Here is a 22,638-nt window from a genome sequence, read left to right as displayed (position 1 = left end):
CTGAGCTACCAACTAAATTAAGGGCAAGGAATAGAAGGATGATACAAGGAACCCCCACAAGTAAACCCTGGGTTCAAACCAGCGTACTAAACACTACACCAGAAATCGGGTGCTTACTCAGATTGTCGCTCAAAAAAAATAAATTGTTCCCAGCAGAAATTGAAACAAACTCATTAATGTTAGAATATAAATCCGATTGGGCCTCTCTAACAATTAAAAGGTTTTTGAATTGGTTCCTTATCATGGCACATAAGACAAATTAATTCCCTAAAAATGACGCCAGACAAAAAAAGAGCTCTCTAGTGAGAAGAGTGTTAGAATATAGATCATGTTAAATCTTCCTCTAACACCCTGGAATTTTAAGATTTTAGAACAATTAATTCCTTTGACAATCAGCAATCTATTCTACACTTGGGTACTACAACCAAGTCAAATCCATGGGGTTCCCTAAATTCTTTTACCTGCTTGGTAGGTGATTACCCCTAAATTCTTTTACCTGCTTGGTAGGAGTAAATAATCTCTCTACATTTCATTCTTTTTTCATGAAAAAAAAATTACGATAAACATACAACTGATGTCTAGTAAATTGAGATTTAATCAACTTCCAAATATAACATTTTTCAATTTACACTACAAAACTGCCTCAACTATAATTTACAACAAAGATAATCTATAATGAAAAGCCTATATTTCAAATTTGCTTATATAAATTAAAAAAGAACCTGCTGAAGAAAAGTCTAGTACTCATTATACACAAAGAGAACTACAACTATCTGCCCTTTTTCCTCTTGTCAACTTCCCTTTTTACCAACTGAAGAAATGAAGTCGCTGGAAGATTGCAAGCAGAGAACACATCACACACTTGGAAAACACAACATAACCACCTCTTCCTGTGACAACTACAGCTAACTGTATAAAAAATGGGGGCAACGCAAATAAATAATGCTAGTGTCCAGAAGAATATGCATCTACGTTCTACTAACATAACCATCCCAAGTCTTAACCTCACAGAACACTGACAAATTCTGGCCCTCATATCTCGGTTTGCACAAGGTCATAATCCCAGGCAGCCAAAATTGGTGTTTGTTCGTCTACGTTGTCAAATTTTAAAAGACATGTAATGGTAACACTTGATGAAAGGATAAGAGAAAGAAAAGTTACTGTACAATGACAAAGTCAACTTATATTAGTCTACGCTGCCTCATACCCTTTCCAAAGTGAGGCTGCATTAACCGCACATATAAACCATTCTTTGCCATCAACATATCATGGCTCCCTTCCTCAACAATTCGTCCTCCGTTGAGTACAACAATGTTGTCAACATGTCTCATCATAGCTGCTCTATGTGCTATGAGAATGGTGGTTTTGTTACCCATGACTAATGTATCAAGTGCTTCCTGAACAACTCGGCTCGACTCAGACTCGATAGATGAGCTTGCCTCATCCAATAACAATATGGGAGCATTCTTTAACACAACACGAGCAATTGCAATTCTTTGTTTCTGTCCTGGGGTCAGATCCACGCCTCTCATCCCAACATGTGTGTCATAACCATGAGGTAAACTGCTTATAAAATGGTGGGCATTTGCTATTCTTGCCGCTTCTTTTATCTCAGCTTCACTCGCATTGTGCCTCGCATAAATAATATTTTCCTTGACTGTGGTTGAGAAAATAATTGGTTCTTGTTGAACAACACCCAAGTGATTGCGCAACCATCGCAAGTTATATACTTTTAAATCTCTGCCATCTAAGAAAACCTGACCAGCAACTGGATCATAAAATCTCTCAATCAAAGATAGTATGGTGCTCTTTCCAGACCCTGAAACTCCAACTACTGCAACAGTTTGCCCACCATTGACTTTGAGATTAAAATTGCTCAACACCAAGACTTCTTGCCTTGTCGGATATGAAAAGTCAACATTTTTCAACTCCAGACTACCATAAACATTTGGAGGTTTCATTGCTGAGTTATCGTCAGGGTCAATCTTCGGAATCCGATCAATGATTTCGAACACAGAAATCAAAGATTTCCTTCTTTTAAGTATATAAGGAGCCAAGCCAAATGGCTCCACAAGAGCAAATGTGGCAAAAGAGAACACCATATACTCCTTAAGAGCAGTTGGGAGACTAGTGTAGTTATTTTTAATGGATACTGCAGTGTACCAGAGAAGACATGCGTTGCATGCAAACAGAAGAAACTGTGAAAAACCGAAAGCAAGACCAATAGTCATTCCATGTAGGAAGCTCTGTTTGAATATTTTCCGCAATTGCGTTCTGTAGAGCTCCATCACCTTGTTGCCAGCACAGAAAGCCACGACGGTGTATATATTTCTAACCGCATCTTCAAGGACCAAAGATGCCTTCCTGTGCATCTCTTGTATACCCTTTGAGAATCCAGCAAGCCACATTTTCTGTAAATTAGGATCTGAAGTTTATCAGGGTTCAGATTACAAAAATTAATGAAGGCTAAACTACTTATGGAGCTGAAAGAAATATATTTCACACAGAAGTTATTAAATTTAGACGACGATTAGATATCTAGGTTAGATACCCCATACAAATTAGAATAATAACTTAGCAACAGGCGGGTTATTGCATATGGTCGCATGAAGAGTTTGAGATGATAAGAACTAAATAAAACTCTTTGCATATCCGTAATGAGGAGGTGATATTTGTTAGTAAATCCAACAAAATGGCAGAGAATATCAAGCTTTAGCTAGCTATCTAAAAAAGGTGTCACCTGAACAAGAGACATATATGATGTTGTGCTTGCTAAGGGTGAATGAAAAATGGGAAGCAATAGAATGAATTTTGGATTTTTTAATGATGTTGTGCTTGTTATTTTACGTCCGTCCATCATTAAATTCCCAACAATATACACCAGACCTAAAATCTACCACTGTAAGAATTAGACTCCACCACTCTCCTTACCATCCTAACGATTTTTATCTTGCCACAGTGAGTTTTTTACCTCAACAACTCGTCGACTCTTGGGAAGAAAAGTAAAGGGGAATCACGGCAAAGAGGATCTATACAGTTAGTTAGTTATCTATTATGCTTCCAAGAAGATAATTCAAGTTTTTCTTAATACAAGAAAATCATTTTAATGATAATTTTAAAATAACATTACCACTATAAATCTACATGATTTCCATTTAATTCCAAGAAGCTGCATTTTTTAGAAATCTAGCACATTATTATTTGTGGGTGCATGAGGCGATGTAAACAGATGAAAGCAACACCCATTTCAATGGCAGCCAGAAACAAAGAAGTCTATCCCGCATATCAAAAGACAAAAAGCTTACCTGACACCAGGAAAAAATTACAGCAGGCATGGCATAATCAAGAAATAATAAAAAATATACAATGAAACAAAAATTGTCTTGCTAGATGAAGGTAAGAAGATATCATGCAAACCTGAGCAATAGCTGAAATGGTTAATACAGGCAATGTACCCAAAGCGACGAGCGCCAATCGCCACTCAAGTATCATACCAATAAGAACAGCCACAATAATTGCAGCACTATCTTGAATGAATATAGAAACTCGATTGCTAAAAGCAGCTCTTACAAATGTAGCATCATTTGCTAGACGCATAGACAAAGTATCAGCGCTATTCTCTTCTTCATCAAACCATCCCACTTCATTCCGAAGCATTGCTGTCAAAGAGAATGAAATGGATTGAATAAATCCACCATAATACACATCCACAGCATGATATAAAACACAACTCATACCATTACGTTCAAAGGAAAAAATAAATATACACAACTCGTAACATTAGGTTCAGAAGGAAACGTATGCACTCATAATAAGAACATGTATCACTTAAATTGGGGAAAAGGAAAAACAGAGGGAATCACATACCTGAAAACATCATTCTTCTAATTCGTTCTGTCATTTTCTCACCCATAATACCAAAATAAAAGTGCTGCAGAAAATTGGCAACCACTGTTACTACACCCATGCACGCAATTATCAAGCACCATTTATCTACGTCCTCTCGAAAGTTGTGTTTTTCTTTATTATAATATGTGGTCACTATTAGTGCAATAACATAAGCAAGAAGAGGATTGAAGGAACCAAAGATAGCTGCCCCTATGCTTCCTAAAACAGCATAAAGCCATTCTGCTAAGCTAAGCTCTACAAGCCTCCAAAACGATGGCGTTCCTCGATGTTCTGCATCTTTGGCTTCTTTCATTTCCATTGGCAAGTCATCATATTCGCTAAGTGGTCGACTAAAGGTTTGTGAATGGGAACGCTCATTCTGTGGGTCAGATGTCAAAAGTGGTGAAACAGGAGACTCAGGATCAGAAGTATATGACGTGTGTCGATGTGCCGAATGGACATCAATCTTTGGCAAATCTGGTAGTCTCATTTCAAAACTATCCTGTCTTCTCATTGATGGCTCTTTATCTGTCCCATCCATCGTCAAACCATTTTCAGCCATATGTTCTGGAGGGCTCTGATTTCTTGGTGATTCATGCGAGCTAAATGTACTATCTGGGGGCTGAAATGCATGGATTGCAGAAACTCTCTGCAAAGATGGTGATTTGGCCATTTTGGGAGATAATGGTTCTTGAAAGCTATGACTTGCTGAAGAATCTTTGTCAATCTGGAATGCTTTAGCGTCTTTGTACTTTCTTTTGGGCATCCTGAAAGAACATTAGACATGAAGCTTATGAAAATTATATGAACTGCTCTTGATCAGATAAGAAGAATAAAAGCCTCCTCAACTATAATACCTCCTTGGTAATTTTGCAGCTTCTTCACATTTCAGAAGCTCTGCGTATAAGCCATCCAAAGCTATCAATTCATCATGGGTACCCATTTCAACTAGTTGACCTTCTTCCATCACAGCTATGTAGTCAGCATTTTTTATTAAACTAAGCCTTCGAGCAATTATTATAGTTGATCGGCCTAACATGAGAAGATCTAAAGCCTCCTGAACAGATCTTTCTGCTTCAAAATCAAGCCCACCAGTGACCTCATCAAGAAGAAGAATTGATGGACTTGAAATGACTGCTCTGGCAACAGAAAGTTTTATTTTCTGTTCTTCTGTCAATGCCAATCCAGCCCTACCAACCTGAAACCCAAGATTCCAGATGTAGAAACATAGCCATGGAAGAATACGGGGAGAGAGGAGTGCTAAATTACGAAAGGGTAAAAATTTTACAATTTAGATGCCTACCTGTGTCTGGTATCCTCTTACGAGTGAGCTAATGAATGTATGCGCATGCGCTATTTTAGCTGCTTCTTCTATCTGATCCATTGTAGCATCCCGCCCATAAGCAATATTGTCCCTAATGCTCAAACTAAGCAAGGCAGGTTCTTGAGTGACTAAACCAATCTGATTCCTAAGCCAGTCCAGCTTCAGATTCTTGATATTTTCCCCATCTAATAGTACTTCTCCTACAACAGAAAAATTATCAAAATTTATGTTATATGCAAAAATCATAAATGAAGATCTCACAATTTATTAGGTGACACTACCAGCCAACTATATTCAGATGCTAAGAGAGACATACCTAATGTAGGATCATAAAAACGCTCCATGAGGGGTATAATACTGCTCTTGCCAGAGCCATTTCTGCCAACAAGCGCGACAGTCTTTTTAGCAGGAACAGTAAGGTAAAACCCACTCAAGATAGGAATTTCTGGCCGAGACAAATAGCTGAAATATACATTTCGAAACTCAATGTTCCCTTGTACAGAGGAAGGGGTATTTCCGTCATGGTTTACTGTGGAGGATGAGCGGCTGATCATCTCAAAAAGTCTATATGCAGCAATTCTACCTTGCTCAAATGAATAGAAATTTGTTGCAGCTTGATTAAGTCCCCTATGAAAAAACAGCATAAACATATCAGAGACCCATAGTTAGATATGTCATGTACAGGTAGAAACATTATTAAAAAAAAATAAACTTACAGGCCACTTAAGATGACAGCGAAAAGCGCTGTAACAATTTCACCTCCATGAGCTTTTCCATGTGTAATCAAGAACCTGCCTACCCAAAGTTGTAAAGCACAAGAGCAAATAGCAAGCCCGTATGTGAATCCCAGTCCAAGCCCTTGTACAAGACTTATCAAAATACCATATCTTAGGGTAGCTTGTAAAGAAGTTGCGTATGAATATTTCGCTAATGTTTCATTTGTAAATGCATACAAGGTTCTAATGTATGAGACTGCCTGCAAATTTGGAACACCAAACAGAACAAAAAAACTGCATGTTAATAAAGCACGAAACTATTTTGATTGACATGACAACTATAATCAAGGTTATAATTTCACATACTTGAAAATGAATGTCTTCTGTTATTATGTATCATGTATGATGTATCATCACCTATTTTCTTTAAAACAGAATAGCCTCTTATCAACAGTGACAAGTTTATAAATATTATCTACCGAACTTAAGCAGAACAACATGCCAAATTCCCAAAAATTACAACTTTATTATTTTAAAGACCGAATACAGCAGTTGAAGACTCAGTGTAGAAAGATAAACAAAAACTATTAACATACATTAATATGTCTATATACAGATACAATGTTAAGTAGAGAAGTTTGTCACAAATCACAATTGGGTAAACATGCATATGAACATGGTACATGCACAAAAACAACAATACAGACGATTCACATTGAAGTGCATAGAACACGGTCATCACTTCGATATCAGACATCGTAATGCTCAATGAATGTCATTAGAAGGGCATATTCTGTCACAGCACTAATTTAGTAAATGCAGAAGTGAGTATACAGCTTTCTACTTCTATATGAACAATTTGTATACACAAACTAAAACAAATCACTAAGAAAACTCCAGACCAAAAAATCACTAAGAAAACTAATTAGTAATTTCATTGAAGTGATTAAGACATCTAAAATTCTTACATCTAAAATTCTTGGGTAAGAATCAAGGATAAATACTCCAAAAGTTCTGTAAAAAAATATTTATTAATTAAGGAAACAGCTGAAACGGACACACGGTAGACAAGTAATTGAACAAATTCCAGTTCAGCAAAAGAGAAACTTTATCGATGCCAATGGGTTACGATGTCCTCGGGATATATTTTCTAGTTATCATTTTCTGGTTTAAAGGGAGGATAGATCATCAGCTACAGTTTAGAGACTATCGAACACCATAAGTGGAAAAAATAAACAAAATAAAAACTCATTAAACAATTCCCGATTTACCAGATAACTACAAAGAACAAATTACAAGCCAGCATTTTAATTAAACACAAGAAATAGATTTACCTAATTGGATGTAAAGGAGGGAAACATATGTAAGAAGTAGTTAACCTGTTCAGCAATGCTAGCTGCTTCGGCGTATGCATCTTGAATGTTTTCCGCAAGCCTGTGCAGAAATATATTTGATATTCCTCCTGCAGCAACAATAAATGGCCCGGCAGCTAATGTAATTAATGCTATTTGCCAACAGTTGATGAATCCAATCACGAGACCACTGAAGAAGGTAGCCATGTTATGGATATAATTTCCTACCTGTTGTATGAGTAACTAATTAGCAAAAGAAAAGAGTATGAAGACAAGGAAATAACCGATGTGGTAAGTATGTATGTATGATGATAAAAGGCATTAACACCCTGAGTTGTACATTTTTCATCTTTTTCCTACTTAAGGCATGTATTGTCATGGAGAAAAGCAGATAGAAGTATAGAACATGTATTACTTGAGTTGCACTTACTTTTTCACTAAGAGCAGACTGGATGAGCAACACATCACTTAATACTTGGCTCACAATGTCTCCATTATTCCCATAGGTATCAAAAAAACTCATATCTTGATTAAGCAGCACTTGAACATATCTTGACCTAATCACAGCAGTCTGACGTTCTCCGGTAAGAATCCAACATGACACCTCTACAACATAAAGTTGAGTCAGATGTTCGAAAAGAGCATTACTAGCAGAATAAAGAATCGAGCAACTATATCTTATAACAATATATGTTGCTTACCAATCCAACCAGCAGCAAAAACACCCCCAGCAATATAAAGAATTGTTAAAGCAAGCTGCAAATATATAAGCACAGCAAGTCAATTATAATAGTTTCCACCAAAAAAGGAAAAGATGATCTCTATTTTTATTTTAACACAGTAAGATAAGACTAAGGTACAAGCGCAGACCGTTATAGATAGATTTATCAAATTTCGGTTCAGGTTCTATTATAGTCGCTAAGATCGACTGTCTAACAAGGTGGTGGTCAGATCATCAGATCGAGTCTGCCTAATTAAATGAATAAAAATAAAGATACAAGAAAACCAGAAAGACATGACTGTCAACACAGTATACTTTAATCAAATTTAATGGTTACACACAACAAAAAGTGAAAAGTGTGATTAAGCAAATAGAGACAGTGAACGGCATTGCCAACAAGATTATAACAAAAGTTCCACCAACTCTTTGCGTTTTCTTTTATTTAGACGGACTGCATCTTAGACCTAACCAAGCTCTAACCGGTGACCTGTCACTTAGACCTGTAGCTTTGAAATAAATCAAGCCACAGCTCCCTCTCGTAAAAGGAAGACACTAAGCACAGGTTTAAATTGCTTTTGCTGCTAAAAATCCTACAAGAGGAAAGAAGTTCTAGTAGCTTAGTGAACTGCTAAATACAACACCGCCATGAATACCTCTGTTTCTAATACTGATTGCACTTGCCAAATAATTTGTTTAAATCCAAGAGGCAACCCTCACAGCCTCACTCCAATTATTAGTCATTCACCGGAACAAGCTAAAAGTCCCAAGTAATTGTTATTATTAGTCTCCTAATTAACCCCACTTGATGTAACTTCTTTATTCCTTCTCACTTATACACTTTTTGTCCGGATGTAGAATTTTTCATACTTGGTATTTCTTAATCATCTGCTTGCGGTCCAATTCCAACTCAATCTCGTAATTAATCACATGATATAGCTTCTTGTTTTTCTTCTCTTCAACAAATAACCTTCTTTCCCAGTTGTATAGTTTTTCATTTTATTCTACTTCCTATCACCATCTTGCTACCCTCTCTTGAAATAAGAAACTATTACATAATTATAGGCAGCTGGTCAAATATGCGCGTGTGTGTGCGCGTATTCACTTAGCAAAAGAGAAGTATAAATATATTATTTCTATTATCAATATTCTGAAGATTTTTCCGGTAACAATTTTGTTCTCTACTCACTTATAACTAACATACTTTGTCTGTATGAACATGCCCCAGGTCCAAAACAATTGAGATGACATTTACCAATGATCACTGTTTGGGAGACCTTTGCCTAAGAAGTCTTACATATTATTTCTCCATGAGACTGATATATTTTAATGAAGACACTTACCCTGAACAAAAAAAGTTACTATCATCTCCCTTCACATGATCTAGCACAATCGACTTTCCACTTTAGACTGTCCCCACTTCTAGTTCTTAGAATAGCTGTTTTCTTTGATAAATATCCACCGTACGAATGCTACTCCTTTTCCCCTCTTCTTTAATAATTGAGTTATTTTTTCTATATAAATCTATATATTTTTACCCCAAGAAGGTCGTAATCTAAAGACGTGTTGGATAACACTAGGAGTGGACATTGTCAATTCTTAACAATTAATGATAAACGAATAGAATGGTAGGTCCCCATATATGCAACCAAGGCCAACCACGTAGCTTGCTTATGTCAACATTCCAGTTGGCCTAAAATTCCAGTTCGTTTTCAAATTTGAGAGATGGAAATACTAAGTTCGTTAAACTACATATTAACAAACTCACATACAAAAATTTTCATATAATTTTTAGTTATACGCTAAATTTAATTGAGCAACTAGAGAAAATTATTATTTTTTGGCTAAATTTTTTTATAGCACTAAGATTTCTTTACCCAACTACAGAGATTTTGGAAGTTTAGAAAAGAGATGCAGCAGCACAGAAAGGATAACCGGAGATTAGAATACTCAATACAATAGAGTCAGAATGATGTATTAATATAGATAGAGGCAGAACCATGAAAGGCAATAGGATGAATGGAAGATATAGGTCACTCAAAGCACGTCACCTTATTGCCTATTGTGTACTTACTTTGTTAATATATTTGCAGGTATGAGCAGTGAAGAGAGTAAATGCAAATTTACTATTCCAACCGAATCCTAATCATTTTAATTTAGAATGTGGACTAAGCTTTAGGTGTATACTAATTTCTGCTCAGTGTGCTTTTCTCTTTTTGGATATAATTCTATACAACTCCGTGTAACAATATTAATTTCATACCCATTACTCTCCCACAACTTGTCTCTGTATATATATGCGTTGAGTAAGTTATACACATTATTCAAACAGTCAGAAGCCAGATGATGGAGGCTACTGAAAGCATGTTCCCTTATTGCCCAGTAGTAGCAAGCTGTTTTAGATTGAGTACTTATTTTGTTAATATCTTAGCGGGTTCAAGTGGTGTAGTTCCAATCGAAGCCTGTCAATTATTTTGATTTAGAACATGGACTGATATATAAATATATTATACTCCAAAAAGTCATTAATTTCGGATCAGTTTGCTTTTCTTGTACCACTTGGCGTGCAGCAATACTTCCATACCCGTTACAACTTCTCTCTGAATACACATATATAAGATGCCCAAACAGGTCCAACTTCTAAATAAACTACGATGTTAACACAATACATAAACTTTAATTTAGGACAAAGATGGGATTCCTAATAAGGGGAAATGGCATATTAAAGCTTCATAATATTTATCACAGAAATCAACTGATTTGTTTAATGAGAAATGATCTGTGTTCCTTGGGCTGACAAGCAAATACGGGATTTACTTGTTACAGAACTGCAAGTCAATTTCTTTTAAACAAAGGTTCCTATAAAACAGAGTATATATTTCGTCTTTGACATCACATATGTCGAATGCTAATAACCTTTATCAGGCTCACTAAAACCCACAAACCAACATGTACCAGAATGACAAGTCATATTAACATTTAAAAACTTGTGTTGTTATTGGAAGAATTTAAAGGAAAAATACGTACTCTTGCACTTTGGAATCTCATAAAGTCTGGAAAAGCAAAATGATCGAATTTTTGAGATAGATATTTATCTAATGCTTTGTTTCCTCGTTCCTAGTATGTCTGTTTCTAGCCTTTATACATATTAACAATTTATTCTCTATTTTACTATGCATGTTATTCTTTATCTGCTTCTTCTGGAGTATATGGACTACTCTATACATGCTCCTCTTCGCCTCATCTAAAGTTCCATCTCCATCAAACAGGAAGAACTAGGAATTAGAAATGATCTCTAACTAATTTAGTAATTGACAGTTTGACACAACTATTATAGGTAATAGATATACATCACATAACAGATCCTATAAAAAGAGAGTTACTATTAATCTACTATTTGGTAATATATAATTTGTAGCCTGTAGGAGCGTTAAATTTTAATCATATGGAATTATTGAAGTTATATTTCACAATTAGAATTTTAAGGCTGCAGTCCCAATATATATGTGATCCTTAATATGAGTCCTAAAACTAATCAAATTTTGATGACTATATAATTTTAAAATATTACACTTAAAATAACTACATAACAGTGGTTGCACAATCAAACCCCAACTCCTTATCCCTAGAAATGGGGAAAAAGCATGTAAAAATACTTAATCTTCTACGACACATATCAATTATATTCTTAATGCCTCTCAACGTCTCAAAAAGAACTAAATTGGTATCCTATTACAAACTACCATCAATAATGTTTACTAATATCAATGCAAAAGCATATACAAAGAACAAAAATCAAGAATATTGATCACATATCCACATTGTACTATTTCAAATCACAAGTAAATGCACCTCCGTACAATCGCTTCAAGACAAACTTATTTGCTAGAAACGTATACAAACCGAACAATTTCCTAACTATACATTAAATTGTCACAATACACTAATTACCAAACGTCATTCATATATACACAAACAACAGCCACTTCTGCACTTACATATGCATACTCATCCTAACAAGGCATTCAATTGTCGTTTTATCACATTTTACAAACTATAATTTTAACGGTCTAACTAACTCCTCAAACAAAACAAAATCATACACGCACGCAAAACGAACAACAACGAACATCAATTTCTATATATAAGCAATTTAAAGCCAAAGTTTCGAGAAACTACCTCAGTAAACCTATCGAACAACTTATCAGGCGAATCTTTACTATGCGACAGCAAATGAATAATTTTCGCGAAATAATGCAAGTAAACAACCAACGCAGTCCCGTGCGCCGCAGCAGCAACCGATCCAAACACCATAAGCACCCAATCCAGCCCATCCGCACAAGCGAAAAGTCTCGAAAACGGCACGGCAGCTGGTGGAGGCTCCATCTCCTCTCCATCCTCCATCTCATCCTCCGTTTCAACTCCGACGGCATCGGCGGCGCTGCTATCTAAGTACGGCGACGGCGATTCCGGCGGCTCCGAGACTTCCGATACCGGAGTTAACGGTTGTATGTGCGGCGGCGACCAGCCGAATAGGCCTCTAGATACCATCATAATTGGATCGGAATTAGAGATTATACGTCCAGTATATACTTACAAAACCCTAGAAAGTGTGTTCTAATATCATTTAACAGAGTTGACTCGGTGTGAGTGACTCAGTCAAAGTAAAAGATGAGAGGATTTAGAGGAAGCTGTAATGGTGACTCGGTGGGAATGACTCAGTGGGAAGAAAGGAGAGGCGAGGACGCGGACGGAATTGGAGTGTGTTTTGGTAATAATAATTTGTGAGAGGCTCGAGTAATGGTGACTCGGCGTGTGAGTGACTCGGTGAAACAATTTAGCTGTTATTTTTCGGCTAATAAATAAAATTTTCGAGATATGAATGAAATAATTATTGAGGAAAATTTCGAAGTAGAATTAGAATTTGGAATCGGAATTTTTTGTCATTTTACTACTTTAAATTTTAAATGTAGATACTTATTAGTTTAAAAACATTTGATTTACATATTGGTATCAACAAGTTATGTGTTTTTGTTGAATTCTAAATGTTAGTGTCCAATTTTCGTACCTGACATAATATTATTACTCGATTGAGATGTTTTGCCGAGATAACGAATTTTCGACTGTAAATTGGTGATTTCGATAATTTCGTAATGTTATCAATGTTTAATTTTCGTACCTGACAGATTGACGAGGTATGTGAATATGTTAATTTTTGGATGAAATGCGTGAGTATGATAATTTTTTTTTATTAAATACTTTTTTCATCCAAAATTAGTGGTCATGTTTGAATTTTAATTTTACAGATACATATTTAAGATATCTTGGCCGCATGTCTCTATTAATTATTTTTAATTTTTTTTATAAATAAAAAATTAAATCTTAAATTTTCATTTATAATTTTTTTAAAAAAAAATAATGAAGAAAGATATCAGTTAATACTTAATACACCTTAAATTACATACAAAAATCAAACATTACCCTAATTTGAGACGAAGGGACTATTAATTTAACATAATAATTTTATGGGGATGTTAAAAAAGTGACTCGGGGTGAGTGAGTCGGACTCGGTCAAATAAGGGGGCGGAGAGGGCAAGAAGAGAGGGTTGACTGTTGGGGAAATGGAAAGGGGGGGGTCCAGTGGGAGGTGTGTGTTAGCTTTAGCGGTGGCGGGTGGGTAAAAAGTTACCGTTGAGAGGTGGAGTACAGCTAGGGAATTTGGGGATAATAATTTTGGGTCATATTTATGTTGAAATGAATGTGTTAATTGTAATTTAAGAGAAATGGATATTTCATGTGTATTGTGCGGCAGTAGACATATGCCTATCTGTAGCTGGTGCGTGTGTGAATTAACAAATTAGCTGTCCACTCCAGGCACCTATAGTTCTCTTCTCTACCACGAAACGTTAACAACTTTGCAACAAAGTATTTCATCAAAAATTATCAAAAAAATTAAAAAAAAATTCTTCACAAAAAGTGATGTTCAGACTAATTAGGGGTCATTCGGTAATAAAAAATCTGGTTAAACTAGTTGAGGTTGATATATCATTTATGATATTATGTATTTGGTTAAGTGTTGAAATAAATATTTTAGATTTATATTATTTTATAAAATATTAATTTTAGTTAATTTAAATATTATTTTAATTATTATTTTAATAAATTTTAGTTCATTAAATAAATTTTTTTCAAACATTTACATTTGATTGTTTAAATAAAGTTGAAATATTATAAATAAAATTGATTCCTCATGGCCCATATCCCTTTCTCATACCCACCTTTTTCCTTAAGTATCAAAAACTTTCGAGGGGAATGAGAAATGAGTTTGGAGGAAAAAAATTATGAACCGAACATCAGGTATGGGGTTGGAATACATCAAACCCATACCTTATAACAAAACGCCTCCAATCAAACGACTCCTTAATAAATGAGAGAAACGTAAATTTGTTCACGAATAATTCGAGTCTAATAAAGTTAAACTCGAGTCAAGCTGAACATAAGTCGAGATTGAATAGAAAGAGTGAATTCTACATTAATAGTTAGTATATATTTTTTTATTTCATTTTTTAAAAAACTTGCCTAAAGCATTATTTAACCTAAAAATATGTTTCATGAGTGTTATAGAAAATGCGATACATTAACGTGATTGACAGATTATTGCGTAAATCATTGAATTTATCTAGTAACGACTGCTAATTAACTACTATAAAAAGAGAAGAAAAAAGTGATGCAGCACCCGAGAGTATCATGGCCAAACACTCCAATCTTGTTCGGTTTTTATTTACATGCACGTCAAGGACTCACTCTATTTCATTTTAATTATTTTTTAACTTTTTTGCATACATATTGATCATAATAAAAATTATTTTTTTATAAAAAAATTTATTAAAAATTTTAATTATATATTTTTGTCCAATTTTTTTTTAAAATTATTATTTTTACTATACGATCAAAGCATTTAAAAATAATTGTAAAAAAATCAAACGACTATTTAAAAAAAACGGAGAGTATTTCAATATGCAGAAGGCTGATGACTTTATTTGTGGGTTTTCTAATTTTTTGTTGAATTTGTTCAATATATATGTGTGTTCAACTTTTCAGGGTGTGATTTTTACCCAAGTTGTTATTCTTTTTTTTACTACTCTTGATTATTATCTTAAAAATTGATTACATAAGTCAATATTAAAATTAAAAAATATTACTAAACGAGACCATCAGCTTAGATAAAAGGTTCTGGAAAATAACAAGATGCTTCATTTAAACTCCTAGTCAGGACTATGGGCCACTTAACACAGAACTTTGGGCCACTCTTGAAAAACAACATTGGAGATCTATAGTTTGGTCTTAAACTGTTGGAGTGTTGGGTTGAGACTAATTTGCAAAGGGGAAAAACTAATATAAGCATGCGTCAATGCAAGATTTCAGTAGATGCAGCCACATTCAATGACAGACATGCCACAGGGATGGGAATGGTGGCCAGAGACTTTACAGGTGGTCTTGTGAGCGCGAAAAGCTCCTGCAACCCAGTATGGCAGAAGCGGTGGCAATTAAAGGAAATGAAATGGGACAAGACCGTAGTAGAATCTGACTGCCTAGTGGCGATCCAGAACATTTGAAGTTCAGTCCAAATGCGCTAAATATTTGGACAATTAGTTATTGAGGATTGCAGGAGGATAATTAAAGGGTTAAACAACATGGAGTTGTATTTCATTAAATGGGTCTGCGAATAGGTCGGCAGACAAGCTTGCTCGATTATCACATATGTATCTTGATTGTATAGTTGACCGAAACTCTATTCGGATTATAGTTAAAGATTGTATTGTGCTTGATTCAGTTGAGAAATAAAACTTCTGCGTTTTGGTCAAAAAAATCCAAACTCCAAATAAATGCAAAAATGAATTCACAACTGCATTTAATTTTCCAGCATAAGGCAATAACCATTGCACTAATATCCAAACTCCAAAGAGAACGGGTACGATACATTTGAAATTAAGAGCAAAGATTCATAGTTAATCCTCACCAAAAGAACAAAGGCTAACATGCATAAACCGACCCAAAAGAACAAAGACAAACATGCATACATAAACCAACATCATATGACAAAAGCAACGACCACTAATTAAAAAGTTCAAAATCTAAGAAATAGACTTCCTTGGATGCAGCAAACTAAAAAGATCCTTCCATGCATGCAGTAGAAAGTAGAGCTTTTGATAATTAAGCCTTCTGATTCCCCAGGAACAAGTAGGTTAATACTTTCTCCGTCACAAACGAAGCTTTCAGCATCCCCACAGCCTAACATTTAAACACACCATATTCATCAGACGTAAGTAAGCTACCGTGCTTGTAAGGACGTATCAAGGATTGTATAATTTATATGATTCATTAATCATACAATTTACATGCGTATGTATAGAAATGCATTTTAGTGTAAACATTATAACTAGAACCAAAAATTAAAGGGAGATAAAACAATTTTTTAAAAAAAGTACCTCCTTTCGTCCAATGCAAACCTCCAAGGTCTCGAGGGCACTCAAGTCTTTGACCTTAAAAGAGCTTAGCAAAGTAATGCTAGATATGGTTGACATTGGCCTCACTTGAAGATTGTCCATCACCATGTACGTCACCAGCCCTTTGACATAACCTGTTCCCTTTTCAACTTTGGCCTCTTCCTTCCCCGGACCAGGGACACACGTCATTGTTCGGTTCATCTCATTATTACATGAAGGACAAACAGCTTGTGGGTCTGTAGTTATATAACCATAACAATTACCATAACCAGCACTACATCGGTACAACACCGTGGGGTGATTAGAATCATTAGTTTTGTAGCCCAACAAGGATGGAGTATTTCCAAGAGAGCTTGATGATACTTTGGGATTCAATACATCTTCTTTGTTCACATTTGGCTCCATGTAATTAGCATGCATGGTTTCGATGCTTTCGTATATCTTCCCTAAAGACCCAACCATCTTGTCTTTAGACAGAAGCTTCACAACTGTTCCAACAGGGAGAGACAGGAAGTGGAAAAGAAAATCCACAAACTCCTTTCCAGCTTCTCCGAAGATGACTCTCCTAGCATTTCTGTCAACAAGCAGCTTCAGAGTGATTTTGCCTGCAGCTTCACCCATGCTTTTGTTTTGTATGATACTGAAAGATTGTTTGTTTCTTTACAAGATTTACTCCTACTCCTAGAGTGCATGTCCCCTGTTATATATATATGGAGTACGGGAAGTGTCTGGAATAATGAAGCGTCGTGCCCCTGCAACCTACACGCAACCGCCACTGGAACAATTCAACAGCTTAGAAAAAGTTCAAAAATAACTCCATTATCGAGAAGATCCCGTTAATTAAACATACCGTCTATACCACATTCCGAACCGACACGCAACCGCCACTGTGATGAAATACGCATGCGTATGGCAAAAGGATTTTAATTTGCGTCTTGGAAAGAGAAAGAGTGTACACAATTACACACGCATAGCTACTTAATGAGCCTATAAACATGCAGTCTTTTAGTCATTTCCCGTGTTATGCTCATTGAATTTCATCATTATGCCTGATATGTCCAGCAGTTAAATTTAAAATTCGAATTCCAACTCAATTTTATCAGAACAAAATTTAAAGAAAATTTGTCAAAAAAATTACTGCTGTTTAAAGCTATTAGAATGCTCCAAGTAAGATTGTTGCTATAAGATACATATATAGTCTGATCGAAATTATATCATATTCGAAAATTGACCCGCATATATAACGATGTAATTCATCTAGCTACGAGAAGACGGTGTTATTACCGATCGACTAAGCTTGATCAAAACTTATTGGTCAGAAATAATGATATAACAAATCGACTTATAAAATTGATCACATTTGTTTATAGCAAAATCGGCCGATAACAATGTTAAAATCGACCAGTTTACACGTCCTAGTCACCGATGCCATGCTATGTAAATGACAAGTGAATGGCAACGATGTAAAAGTGAGATAAAAATGATGACGGGAGGTTAATTCAAGTAAAAGGTCATTTACAATCAATTTTTTGTCGGTAATTACCGGCCGAAAAATCATTTATGACTTTACTTGTTAGGAATAATGTCCAAAATACACCAATTTCCAGTTTTAAGTGTCCAAAATACCCACCGGCAGGAAAACTGCGCAAAATACCCACCGAATATGCATGTTACAGATGCGTATTTTATTTTTTTAAAAAAATACAAAGAATACGCATGTGATGCGTATTCTCTGAGTGAATACGCATGTCTCACATGCGTATTCTTTGTATTTTTTTAAAAAAATAAAATACGCATGATGATAATGTGTATTAAGTGGGTATTTTAGGCGGTTTTCCTGCCGATGGGTATTTTGGGCAAATCTCCCCAAATGGTGGGTATTTTTGGTTTTTCACCCTACTGGTTACGATCAGGTAATTTATATTAATATTATTCATTTTATAGTTACGGGTCTAAAACCCGATACACAGATTTTATATATAATTTTATATATTTTGTGTTTAAATTGAATTCTTAAAATATTTCATGATAAATACTCCCTCTTTCCCGACCATTTCTTTACATTTTCCTTTTTTGATATTCAATCCAATTTTTTACATTTCAAAACTTACCAAAAATAGTCAATGGGTCTCATCACTTTCTCACTTTTTCTCCATTTTCACACTACTTTTACTCCACTATATCTCTTTTATACATTAAAAATCAATGGGTCCCATTATTTCATCCACTTTTATTTTTTTTTTTCACTACTTTATATATATTTCTCAACCTTCGTGCCCAAATTAAACGTAAAGAATTGGCCGGGACGGAGGGAGTATATTAATAGAGGTGTATGTTCATGAATTTTTTCATTAAAATTATTTGGAAAATATAATATAACCGATTGAATATAATTTAATTGATGTTTCTATTTGTATTTACAAATATATTATGGTTTAGTTAAAAGTTAAGTTTTATTTCAAATCAATAAATATAAATTATGTAGTCTCATGTTAGTTTTGTTTATCAAGGATCAATGATTACATTATTGTATATTAATCCAAGGTTCTTGGTAAATAATTTATATAATTGTATTTTAACCTAAGTTGATTACACCGACCAAATTTAATTTATTATTTTTAATTTGATTATAATTTTTTAATTCTAGATCAATTATATAATTTTGTTTTAATCCGGATAAATAGCACATATGATTTTGTTTAGTTGGTCGAATTATATCTTAAATTTTATTTTATTTTATGTTGAATCAATTGTATAATATTTTTAGCGTGGATGAATAGTTTATATTGTTTTATTTATTGTGGTTCAATAATATTTTTTTAGCTGAATTAGTAGTACTTATTATTTTTCCTTAGCCCGAAACAGATTAATTATCAACCTAATACAACTAATTATATTGATTTTATTTTAAATTTTATCATATTTTGGATTAATAATATAATTTTATTTCAGCCTAAATGAAATGAGTAGATTATTTTATTTTACCTCAAGGTCATTAAACCGAGTAATAATAAATCTTTCCATAGTATAGATATAGATATGTATAATATATATATATATATGTAAATATTATAATATCTATTTATAGTTTAATTAAAAATCAAATATATTGGTTGTTATAATATATATTGTTTTAGAATTTAATTAAATAAAATTTAAATTAGTAGAGTAAGTTGATTTCAAATATCAAATGAAAAATTGAATATTTGATTTAATTCAAATTAATGCATGCTAGTTTAAGATGTGATTGTTTGGGTTGATTTGAATGAAACTTCACTTCTACAAAAAATTATGTGTTTGATTTATTCAAATTAAAGTATGGATATGAACTAATTTTTGTTGCACTAATTTCTCGAATTGAATTTATGTCACTAGAACCGCCAACAGTTTGAGATGCTTTGTGTCAACGCTATCTCAATGACATCCAATGAACAAATAAAAAGCGTGTTTCTTACTTGTGTTGCCTGATATATGTATCCAAGATTATATGTACATTGAGGTTTATTAAATATTTTTTATTTGAATGATAAAATTATTTTATTTGTAAAGTATTTGGTTATAAAAATATATAAGAATATAAGGGTAGTTAGGTAAATTCAGCGTGTACTAAAAAATAGGTACCGTACCAAAATTTTCAATATTTCGTGTATTATATAATAGTAATAGATATAACTTTTTACTAGTCGGAAAGTGAATTAGACAAAATCATGAAATTTAATATTAAGGATTTAAGTTTTGAGCTATATTCGTTTTCTTTAATTTTGAGAATGGATAAAATAAGAGTCTAACTATAATAATAATAATAATAATAATAATAATAATAATAATAATAATAATAATAATAATAATAATAATAATAATAATAATAATAATAACATTAATATGATACTCGAACCTTAAATGTCTAAAAATAGTTTAGAAAAAAATTACATAAATATTTATTTATAATATATTATTGAGTGGATTCCCACCCCGAATTTCTGAAAGTAGCTTACATATGTAGCTTATATATTAGAATAACGCGCTTCGCGCGGTTCAGAAAATAAATTTTATAAAATATAAATATAATTTTTTTGTATATGTACGTGAATTAATAAATTTTATTCTCTTATATTTAGGGTGATTCCAATGTTAATAGGATTGCTAAAAATATAAATATTTACCATCAACAATTAAATTTGTCCATATGTTATGAATATATTTTTGTTTTGATTCGATAATACATAATTTAGCATCAAAAAAGAAAGTAAACTAAATAGGTCATAATTAAAAACTAAAATTTCATCGCTTAAAGTTAGGGTTAATAGGCTAAAAAATCACCAAACTCATCGCCAACTTGCAAATTAGTGACTAACCCCAAAAACTTGTTAACGAATCATTAAATCAATATATTCCTAAACTTTGCTAGCAAACAAAAAACCAAATTACACTAAATACCCTCTCATCCAATAAGATTTATACTACTCTCTGTCTATTTTGGTAAATATACTTTCAGTTATGGATAATCCAACTTTAAATGGGTAGCTGTTCTATTTTTACACTTTTTTGAGTTAAAAGATGGATAATCCGGTTTCATGGATAAAACCCATGTTTATTATTTTCAAATCATATCAAATATTGTGTAACAAATTTACAAGATCAAGCCTATCATTACTCCTCAATTTAAGTAAAATTTAGATTCAAATTACGCTAATGCTTCAATCAAGTCTAAACATAGAATTCAAATTCAAATGTATAATGCTATCAGTTTTCTATTATCATTTTTCTCTCTTTCTTATCAAAATCTCACTATTCTCTAATTTTTTTTTGTAGGTTATGTGTTCTGCGAATCTTAATCAGTTTTTATTTGTGGAATATAACAGGTTTGTAAATCTATACGATCATTCACATATCATGTGTAATATATAATAGATGATGTCAAAGTTTACTGAAGCTAACAATGTCATTAGCATCTATGATCAGAGTAGAAGATTAATGAACGGTTATTTTTAGTAATCAAGTTAAGCTTGGGGTCAACCCTGAGTAAGTTGTATTATCTAAATTTGTATTCTGTACTTGTAACACTTAAAGTCTGTAAAATTGCAAAGGAGCAGACTGGAATCTTTTTCCTAAAACAGTATCAAGCTTAATGATTCTATATGAAAGAAGATCAAGAAGATCATGCCTCAGAAGAATTTTGAAGAAGCTTGTAGTTGAATAAATCTGTTTGGAGAAAAATGTTCTAAGTCAAGATCTCTACAAGTCACAGATTTAATATTATAGAGAAGTCATTCGAGAACTTCAGAATGACTTATCAAAAATCATTCAAACTCCAGAAAGTACCGACGGATAAGCAATATCTACTCGACGGATGAGCAATATCTACTTGACGGATGAACAATATCTACTCGACGAATGAGCTATATATCTACTCAGCGGATAAGCAATATCCACCGGGAGTGGAGAAGTCAGGAAAACTACTCGAGAACTCAAGAAGATATCGACAAGTCATTCCTTCACTAGAGAACTCAGAGTTATCGATAAGTCTATATTCATTCTAGAACTCAGAGATATCTACAAGTCAAAGTGAAGTTATGAAGACTAGAGATCTCGACAAGCTGAAGACCTCTACAAACCAAACTTATTATGGAGTGCTAGAGATCTCGATAAGCCTATGTACTTATCGAGATGTCAAGTGTTCTATTAATTCAAACTGGAGATCTCGAAGTACAGTCTCAAAGTACAGAATTGCAGATCAGTTTAATATCCAAGATAAACAATCAACAAACAATCCAACAGCTGGATTGACAAGTCTACAAAAAACAGTTTGAAGTGTGTGCAAGATTAATGGCAAAGATTAACTGACAGAGGAAGATTAAAGTAAACACGGGATGCTAAAGATATGCTAAGCCATAAATGGAAGATTTGCCTTTCTATAAATAGAAATGACAAGTGACAGTTTAGAAAAGTTAATAGCATGTTTATTATCCACTGTGTAAACCAGCAGTTAACTGAGGTATAAAGTTAACACTGGTCCTCTAGTTAGTTGTAACAATTTAGATCAAAATTCTTGTAACATTCTCGAGAAGAAGCTAAGCTCTTTAACTTCAAAGAGCTTAGAAATTTTGTAGCAAAACATCTTAATTTTTAATAC

General features: G+C 33.6%; 2 protein-coding genes across 2 annotated transcripts; both read right to left on the bottom strand.

Annotated features, from left to right (window-relative positions):
* Positions 1–577: 577 nt before the first annotated feature.
* Positions 578–12,839, bottom strand: LOC141692541 (ABC transporter B family member 20). Its single transcript, XM_074497412.1, has 11 exons — positions 12,178–12,839; positions 7,982–8,036; positions 7,711–7,886; positions 7,308–7,508; positions 5,929–6,188; positions 5,529–5,839; positions 5,192–5,412; positions 4,746–5,086; positions 3,868–4,655; positions 3,418–3,659; positions 578–2,411 (listed from the first exon to the last, which is right to left on the bottom strand). The coding sequence occupies exons 1-11, from the start codon at positions 12,550–12,552 to the stop codon at positions 1,182–1,184; spliced, it is 4,200 nt and encodes a 1,399-aa protein (XP_074353513.1). The 5' UTR covers positions 12,553–12,839; the 3' UTR covers positions 578–1,181.
* A 3,064-nt stretch (positions 12,840–15,903) lies between these two features.
* Positions 15,904–17,190, bottom strand: LOC141693021 (uncharacterized). Its single transcript, XM_074498000.1, has 2 exons — positions 16,488–17,190; positions 15,904–16,290 (listed from the first exon to the last, which is right to left on the bottom strand). The coding sequence occupies exons 1-2, from the start codon at positions 17,124–17,126 to the stop codon at positions 16,213–16,215; spliced, it is 717 nt and encodes a 238-aa protein (XP_074354101.1). The 5' UTR covers positions 17,127–17,190; the 3' UTR covers positions 15,904–16,212.
* Between the last annotated feature and the right edge of the window lie 5,448 nt (positions 17,191–22,638).

Source organism: Apium graveolens, chromosome 10, assembly GCF_009905375.1.
Source record: "Apium graveolens cultivar Ventura chromosome 10, ASM990537v1, whole genome shotgun sequence".
Classification (NCBI taxonomy): Eukaryota; Viridiplantae; Streptophyta; class Magnoliopsida; order Apiales; family Apiaceae; genus Apium; species Apium graveolens.
This window is presented reverse-complemented; position numbering and strand designations above follow the sequence as displayed.